The sequence below is a fragment of the Bidens hawaiensis genome, unplaced genomic scaffold (genome assembly GCF_021521415.1).
Source record: "Bidens hawaiensis isolate Kalapana, Puna unplaced genomic scaffold, B.hawaiensis_p1.1 tig00057938_1, whole genome shotgun sequence".
In the NCBI taxonomy this organism is placed as follows: domain Eukaryota; kingdom Viridiplantae; phylum Streptophyta; class Magnoliopsida; order Asterales; family Asteraceae; genus Bidens; species Bidens hawaiensis.
This window is the reverse complement of record NW_027500460.1, coordinates 61,737-70,127: the sequence shown is the minus strand read 5'-3', so window position 1 is coordinate 70,127 and position 8,391 is coordinate 61,737. Positions and strand designations below refer to the sequence as shown.

Genomic DNA, 8,391 nt, shown 5'->3' with positions numbered 1-8,391 from the left:
ATATTCAACCATGTATATTATATAATATAGTGAAATTTAAAACGTCGTGAGAATTTAAATAATCGATATTGTGAAATGATAGCTTCAAAATGAACGGGACCGTTATAAAAATATTTTTTTTTATGAAATCTTGTATGAAAATTTTAAAGACAAATTTAAAATCTATATAATGGAGATTTACTTGAAAACTCAAGTAAAACTCATCATAAAACCTTTTAAAAAATGAAATTCATATGATAAAAATTTTGTTTATAAATAGTTTTAATGAAAATAGATGGCATATTACAAATTATTATACTTAGTTCAAATTATATATATACTAGGTTTTCGAACCCGCGCTTTGCGCGGGTTTTTGTGTAGGTTTTATAACGGACTTGTTGCGCGGGTTTGTGGTTGCAAAGTAATTAGTAGTCACATTTTTCTTGTGAAATTGAACGTTTTTAAGTGTCTTCTTAGGTTTTGCCTTCTTTCATCCCCATAAGGAATTCCAGGGAGCATAAGATATGTTTGAGTTTAAACTGAAGAACCATTTTGTTGCTATAGTGGAACATTATTCAAATCAGAAGCAAAGGGTTTTCATTCAAAATATTTCCCCTTGTGAAGGGGTATTAAGTTAGGTGCTGAGCTTACATAATCATAACCACCTTACATAATCATAACCACCTAATTGCCTAGCATATCTGAGGCACAAAAGCTTTACAAAAGTCATTTTGGTGATTGCCTAATTAGAGGGTGGTGATGTTTGCCATAAGCCAAAAAGAAATTTTTGTGTTGCTTCAGTTGGTAGTTTTTTGGTGTTTCGGCTCTGAGTTTTCATTACTTGCACCTGTCAAAGTCATTTCATGTTGTTAGACATGTGTTGTGTTTCATCTAAACATGAGGAAGTATAAAAAGATTGTACCTAGTGTATCAGGTCGACTCCTTTTCAAGCTGACATTTTTGGGATCGGGTGTTATCGGTGTGATTGTGAGTGGTTTTTGAGTTGGTCCGTGTGTATTGAGGTGTTGTTCTGCTGCTATGTCTGTAGCTTTGTTGACAATGATACCCCTGTCTTTTTTCATGGTTAGGTCAAACAACTTGAGTTTACCGATGTGTGTTGCGAGCTCATGTGGTATGACAAATGTGTCTTTGTTTGCACCTTCGATGACCATTTTCTTGCAGGAGATCTTCAGCATGTCTGTCATGGCTTCATTGAAGAAGACGACCTTTGTTGTTGTTGTATCGTCTATGATAGAGGCGTTCACACAGTAGCTGCAACAAATTTGGTAATGGAGATGTTAGTGAGGTGAAGTAGACCAGGTGGTTGCGTGTTGTGTGTTATTACCTGAATTTTGGATCGATGTTTTCATGATCTATGCAAGCGTAGCCGTCTTCTTCTTCATCTAGTTTTCTTCCGCATTTTGAGCACTTGACAGTATACCATGTTCGATAAGCTTCAAAGTCCTTTATTCGAGCAATGCACTTGAAGTTTGAGTACTGCGTTAATGTGATTGTTAGTGAATTGGTTGTTACATGCCTTCTTTTCAATGACACTTAATTTTTCTAAAGGGAGTAGCGCGAGTGTGTTTTCAGTCCCGCCTTTTGATCAACACGCTTTACCGTGTCAAAGGTCGGACGTGGAGAAGTCATTTTAAATTTTTTGCTTTTTTTTTCGGATTTAACCTATATTTTGAGTTAAAAAAAAGATTTGAAATTTTCTGTACGGGTTTTTGATCTTTTCAAAATAGATAATAAAAAAATTATGATTAAAAATATAAATCAAAAACAAAAAAAGTAAAAAGAAGTAAAATGTTTCCCCCACTTTGCTCGTTAAAAAAACCCCAACCTAAAACCCTTTTTGACCTATTATGACGTGGACATGATATGACCCGGACCCGTTTTCACCCGAACCTGTTGACCTGAGCCGTTCCGACCCGAATCAAAACAATTTTACAAAAAAAGGCCTTAACCGTTTAAACTGGCAGTTCAGTGGTTCTGGCAGAACCGCAAACTGCCAAACCCGTCTGTGTTTTAGGTTACCAATCCCGTCCAGGTTTCAAAACGCTAGTTAAAACTACATATCTAAAATCAGTTTCTAAAAGGGTGTGATTACCTTGTTTACTGGATTGCTGGTGAGCATTTGGGGTATTGTAACGTTGGTTTGCAGAAGTGGAAGTGCCGTTAGTATCGCCACCTTTTCTTTTAAATCAGGAAATGTGGGGTTGACGTGCAGTGTTGTGGATCTTGTAGTTTCCAGCTGTTCCACTGTGGATGAATGTTAGATTTGGACATGTATATGTTGTATTGTGTTTTTATAATGTTGGTTGTAATCTATAAAGGTTGACACAATACCTCTGTATTTAGATGAAGTCATTGATGTTATAGCAATTATGTCACCTTCGCGTGTTCCATGTCATGCCAGAAAGTGATCTCTACCTCTTTCTTCCTGTCATGTTTAGCTATGTCAGTATACTTACATTGAGATTGATTTGAGTTTGTGATTCAAATATGTTAATACTTACCATTCGTCTTGTATGAGGAATTTCCGCAGCCTTTCATTCTTGCTTGTGTTTTGGAAGAACTTTCTCTCGAGTCGTCCCATGTAATCTGCATGTTGGTGTTAGAAGTGTGTTAAAACAAATTAGGCAATTAAATAAGTATAACAAAATTTAGTAAAAGTATATTGTTTTAAAGAAGGATGTTTTGTTCAAAACAATATTTAGTTATGACCATAATACCCCTAAGATTGTTAGTTGAATAACATATAAAAAAACATCTGAACTTATGGCCCTTCAAGCTGAGTGACAAAGGTCGATGTTTGTGTTTATAAATAGCATAAAAGTGGATGACGAAATTGTTTAAACTTTTGGACCCCCTTAACAGTAGGTAAACATGTATACAGATCAAAGTCTTTTGACATTTCAAGTTTAAATTACTTTAAATGGTCAAACCATAAACGAACAAACATGTATACACATAAATAATCGAACGGGACATTTGCTCGTATTGTTGCGTTTATTTAAAAGGAAAAAAAACTGTGTTTATGTTCTTGTTGTCATTTAAATGAAAAAAAAATGTTTTCATGTTCAGTTGTTTAATAAGTTGAACTAATAGTTTCATTAATGTTCATTCGTCTAATAAAGAATTAACCTTAAGTATACGATTGAATGAATTTTTTTACCTACTAACGGTCTCGGGTACTCTCGATGTGTCTTTAGCAAGTCATGAGTTGCAAATTTGAAGTAGTAGCACGGTATGTCGACATCAGTGAGAGGTATGATGCTAGCTTTCAGCCCAATGCGTAATGAAGCTTTGTGGTCGACCACCTTATTTATTGTCCTTGCAAGTATCGTTACATAATTCGTGACTGTGTAGCAAGCTTGCACCCTAAGTATTTCATCAAAATGTTGTTGCTGATCCAAGTCTGCTATGACCTCTATAGCATCACCCTGTGTACAAATAAGTGTTAATTATATTTTGACATGTTTTCCAAGTTACTTACAGTGAATGTAAAATCGATGGATAAAGTTAAAGATTGAGATTAATGTTGACAACTTACATGACGGTCAACAAACAGATATCAGAGGTCTTTTTTGTATTTTGGTGTCCATTTCCTTATAACACGTATTTGTATCATCTGAGGTTTTGAACGTGGTTTGATGTCACGGATACGAATTAAGTTTAACGCCATTGTATTATCTGTCATGCTGTAATGAAGTTGTCAGTGTATGTAATAGATGTAGTTTGTGTATTGTGTATGTGTATGTATGATTTACAGTGCTAAGCATTTATGTATGAAGCGAACGTATACTTGTGTGTATGGTTAATGTATGTTAAGTATCGTTGTTAGTCTAGTTTACTGTACTATCTATTTCCTTTAGAAAATCGGAGTATACTATATTTTTTGTTGAAGTTGCATCGTCATCTCCTTGTGGTACAATAACAATTTTTAGGGAGTGTGGTGTTGTTGCTCTAGATAATGCGACGTATAATTGGCCATGGCTGAATACTGGATATGGTAGATAGAGTCCTATCTTGTCTAGAGATTGACCTTGGCTTTTGATTATCATCATTGCGTAGCATAGTCTTAATGGGAATTGTTTCCTCTTTAGTTCAAATGGCAGTTCTTTGTCCTTATGCGTTATATACCTTACGACCTATGAACTTGCCTGTCATTATTTGTACTTCGACGATTGCTGGTAACAGTTGAGTTACTATTAATCGTGTGCCGTTACAAAGGCCGTCTTTAGGGTTGAGGTTTCTTAGTAGCACAACTGGAGAATTGACTTTTAATTCAAGAACGTGCGTTGGTAGACCATTAAAGTTTAGAAGGTTAAGGTACTCTACGGGATACAAAACATCTATATCTGTGTTGTCACCCGGATGAGGAACAACAGAGTCTATGCTCGTATAGGTTTTGGTTGGCCCAGCAGCCATATCGAGAACCATAGAGTTGATTTCGTGGACAATGTTGTTCGTTGGAAAAATGATAGCCTTTCTTGAAAGAGTTGTTGCATTGGGGTTTTGAAACGTATCATTGTCGTATATGAAGTGTATAAGTTCTGGTAATGCGTTGTCTGTATAGGGTATCAGATATTGATCGGGTATTCGTATGAGTTTAGCGTCTTGTGGGTCGCTCATGTCTGGCGTACCGATGTCACCATCACCTATAGAAACCAACCAAGACGAAAATGCAGAGATTAGATTTTGTTCGGCGGAAGTAATGTTTGGTCTCTGCAGACGCATATTTTCAGTCAATTTATACACTTTGAAATTGTTCCACAAATAAGATCTAGGTAACGATGAAGCGAGAATCGTTGACTTTGAAGCACCTTGTATTATCGGAAGTGTTTGTCTGAAGTCGCCAACAAGCAAGACTGACTTCCCACCAAAAGGTTTAGCCTGACAATCGAATAAGTCTCTAAGAGATCTGTCTAGAGTTTCAAAACATCTTCTATCGTTCATTGGTGCCTCATCCCAAATGATAAGAGATGTCTGTGTTAATAACTGGGCAAGCTGTGTGTTTTTCTTGATGTGACATAATGAGTTTTCGGTGACTTCTAATGGAATCTTGAATCTCGAATGGGCTGTACGACCTGATGGAAGCAACAATGACGCTATGCCATAGGCAGCGACTGCTAACACTATACTACCATTAGATCGCAAAGCTGAGATTATTGTTGTCCATAAAAAAGTTTTACATGTTCCCCCATGCCCGTACACAAACACCAATACCTGAGTTGCTGAAGCGATTCCAGAAATGACATCTTCATATATTCTCTTTTGTTGACAGTTGAGCTTTGAACGCGCGTCTTGGTGTTCAACCGATAGCATATGTCGGTCGTAGTTTCTTTCTTCCATTAATAGACTATTTTGTAGTTGTTGAAGTAAATCAGCTCTAGGCAAAGGTAGACCACAGTCAGTTAACGACTTAGAAGGTGAACCAAAATGAAGTAGCAACTCTAGCTTGTACAGAACATACTGCTTTAGATCCTCGTCATTCACGATGTCATAGTTTCGTTGTCCATCGTCTGCCATCCTATGCCATTGTTCATTCCACATCTTCAAAGGATCTGTTATATCACAAAAAAGAAGTATTTGGGTGAATAACGCGCGCAATTCTGCTGCTATAGCCCAAGTTGAAGCCTCTTCGAATGCTGTTGACCATTCAACATCATCACCGAGCAACCCTAGCTTCTCACATGCGGCTCGGAATGTTAAGCATACCTCACCGTTGACTGTTCGTATTGACACAAACGATGTACAACCTCTTTGGTAACCCAACAACATGCGCAAGAAAAAGGTCTCTCCACAGCTAGGATGTATGTAGATAAGCCTTCCTATTGCGGGTGGTTTGTCTGATGCCCGTCTTAGCCATATTTTAGATGATGTATCCCATTTATACTCTGACAAATAATCAATGTATCTTAGATGTCGACCACTGCTGTCTCTATTGTTGTTGGAGAGCCACTCTGTTAATGTCGTTTTTCTATAGAACGGGTTATCTACAACATTTTGAAGTTGGTCTGTGTCTCTAAAAGTAACGTTCTGCATGTTTTCTAAGTGGACAGCCAAGACCTGGACGTAAGGGTTTCTATCATGAATGTCAAAGTTAAATATCCTCCATGCTGCCTCGTGCGGACAAATGAATCTACCGTCAACGAAATTTTGAATTTCGTTGATGCTCAAAGATTGAGCTCGATGTGCAACATTGACTGAAGCTGATGACTTTGAGATACTGTAATGAATATGGTCAACACCTTTTGATATATACTTGAAAAGGTATTTGATGAGCATACTCCAACCACAGTACTCAACATTTATATGAGCCATAAAATGCAAAGACAAAGTACGGTTGTAAGGGGCGACGTATCTGTTATCGATATTTACATTGCCCTTTCGCACAAAGAAACCATTTGATCGTCGTCTATAATGTACACACCCGTTATCATCGAATGAGGTCTCTGGCTCATAGTGTTTGGGGAAGCTTTTAGAGCAAGATCCAGAGACCATGCATGGTGAATTTGGAATTAGAAGTCCACATGGTCCATGAATCATAAGCTCGGTGACTATGTTATATAGGTGGGGGTCAATTGAAGGATCTGGTATCTCAGCAGAGATGAAATTATCAATCTCAGACACGTCTCTGATAATGCATGAAGGATTTACCCACAAAAGTATGTGGCAATGAGGAAGGCCTCTCTTTTGAAATTCAACTGTATATACATCTGCATTAAAGTGGCAATGATAGCGAAATCAATGCAAGACATATTAGGGCACAAAAGATATTAATAAATCAAAGAACATGGATGTGTAACACACCTGCGGCAATATCACTGAACGGTTTCTTGTTCTTAATAAATTTGAGAAATAGCCTAAGTTTTATATGAAAGACTCGGGCGATGATATCAGGACGATCTTGCGACTTCAGCGAAGGAAATCGCGATATATATCTTTCAATCTCAGGCCACTTCACATTACATGTGAATGTAATGAAATACTAAGGTTTACCGTGTACTCTACAAATAGCAAGAGCATCCTGATAGTGTTTGTGCATATACCGTGGACCACCGACAAAAGACGATGGTAACACAGTGCGTTTGCCAATCTCCCTGCCCTCAGTATCACCACGTTGAACTGCGTCACATACGCCCTGAAGAAAGTCATTACGAAAAACACTCTGGTTGAGTCTAATATAGTCAAGACGACTCTCCTCTATACACACATAGGCATCAACAATAAACTGTTGTAGCAACCGACCTCCCCTAAGAAGAAGTGTATATAAGTTACGTCGGTCATGTAGTAGATAGCTATAGTACATATTCATGGTAAGCTTTCTGTCACGTGCCCCATCGTTTACCCTAAGAGAAAGCTCAGGCGACCATCCTCGTTCACCATAAAGGAAAAGAAGAGGGTATTGTAATGGCATATACAGAGGATGAAGTTTGCTTATACGTTGTGGACCGCCTTCCCTATGTCGAACAACAATGTCAAATCGCGTACATAAGGGATCAACATCAGTAACAATTGCACCGATACAACCTGGAGATGGCATGTCATAAGAAACTTTCTCACGCGAACCGTACAGACACACAGAAAATTCAGGCACGTCAGCCGATAAACAAAGATCCCTAGCCGTACGGAAAAGTTTAACAACCTCGTTTGTTGACTCTAAAATGTTAAGAAGAAGGCTAACTGTTTGAGGACAAAGTGAAGATTCATTACCCAAAGAAAAAGGATGAAGTCGGTTGGCAATTTCATTGTCGGTGTCGTAGACGTACATTTGTAAGAAAAGCGGCCTCTGATTAGGAGGAGGACAAAGGGTGCCTAACCAATGGTGAACCTGTCCGCTTATCTTAAAGATGTACGGGCCGGATCCTTGGTTGACGGTGTCGTCAATCTTAGCACCAAAAGACGTCATAGAAAAGACGGAGTTATAAGCACGAATTTTTGACATAAAGTCATCTTGCTGAAACAAATGAATAATAGATGTATAAGGTCGCCTAGGATACGGGAGTGCAACACGACCTCCTCTACAACATTGTGTGTATTTCAGACGATGTCTCGTTGAAGTAGCAATAGCGCATTCATCAAACCAAAAGAAAGCATCACAGAACTCACAAACGTTGTCACAGTCGCCGATATCAATATTGTGAGACGCATTCGTATTTTCATCACGCATTACTGTAGAGTGATAAGATATCTGCCTAGAGGATTGACCCGACGATGACCTGGTTCTGGGTCTTTTTTCGCGAGACATGTCAACTGTTGATCTTCAAAGAAAGTTTAAAGAAAAAGCTACAGCTACAGCAAACGTAACTATAACAAAAGCCCTAATGTTTAAAGGAAATGTAAAGCCAAAAGATAAGCAACTGGTAAAGAACACATAATAGATACACAATAATTATAGAG

The 8,391-nt window shown here is 37.9% G+C and overlaps 2 protein-coding genes across 2 annotated transcripts; both read right to left on the bottom strand.

Annotated features, from left to right (window-relative positions):
* Window positions 1-649: 649 nt before the first annotated feature.
* On the bottom strand, window positions 650-3,672 carry LOC143602120 (uncharacterized). The gene is made up of 8 exons (XM_077079336.1): window positions 3,539-3,672; window positions 3,161-3,428; window positions 2,502-2,586; window positions 2,332-2,425; window positions 2,093-2,244; window positions 1,325-1,476; window positions 902-1,251; window positions 650-826 (listed from the first exon to the last, which is right to left on the bottom strand). Exons 4-8 carry the CDS (start codon window positions 2,351-2,353, stop codon window positions 777-779), a joined length of 726 nt encoding a protein of 241 aa, XP_076935451.1. The 5' UTR covers window positions 2,354-2,425; window positions 2,502-2,586; window positions 3,161-3,428; window positions 3,539-3,672; the 3' UTR covers window positions 650-776.
* On the bottom strand, window positions 2,368-8,161 carry LOC143602118 (uncharacterized). The gene is made up of 5 exons (XM_077079335.1): window positions 6,991-8,161; window positions 4,129-6,707; window positions 3,161-3,428; window positions 2,502-2,586; window positions 2,368-2,425 (listed from the first exon to the last, which is right to left on the bottom strand). Exons 1-5 carry the CDS (start codon window positions 8,159-8,161, stop codon window positions 2,368-2,370), a joined length of 4,161 nt encoding a protein of 1,386 aa, XP_076935450.1.
* Between the last annotated feature and the right edge of the window lie 230 nt (window positions 8,162-8,391).

Excerpts from the sequence above, each read along its gene's own strand:
- LOC143602118 (XM_077079335.1), bottom strand. The coding sequence starts at position 8,161 with ATGCGTGATGAAAATACGAATGCGTCTCACAATATTGATATCGGCGAC. Across the intron at positions 6,708-6,990 it reads TGCTATTTGTAGAGTACACG|ATGTATATACAGTTGAATTT; the intron begins GTAAACCTTAGT and ends ACTTTAATGCAG. Across the intron at positions 2,587-3,160 it reads GTACCCGAGACCGTTAGTAG|ATTACATGGGACGACTCGAG; the intron begins GTAAAAAAATTC and ends ACCAACATGCAG.
- LOC143602120 (XM_077079336.1), bottom strand. The coding sequence starts at position 2,353 with ATGACTTCATCTAAATACAGAG. Across the intron at positions 2,245-2,331 it reads GACTTCATCTAAATACAGAG|TGGAACAGCTGGAAACTACA; the intron begins GTATTGTGTCAA and ends ATTCATCCACAG. Across the intron at positions 827-901 it reads GAGTCGACCTGATACACTAG|GTGCAAGTAATGAAAACTCA; the intron begins GTACAATCTTTT and ends TGACTTTGACAG.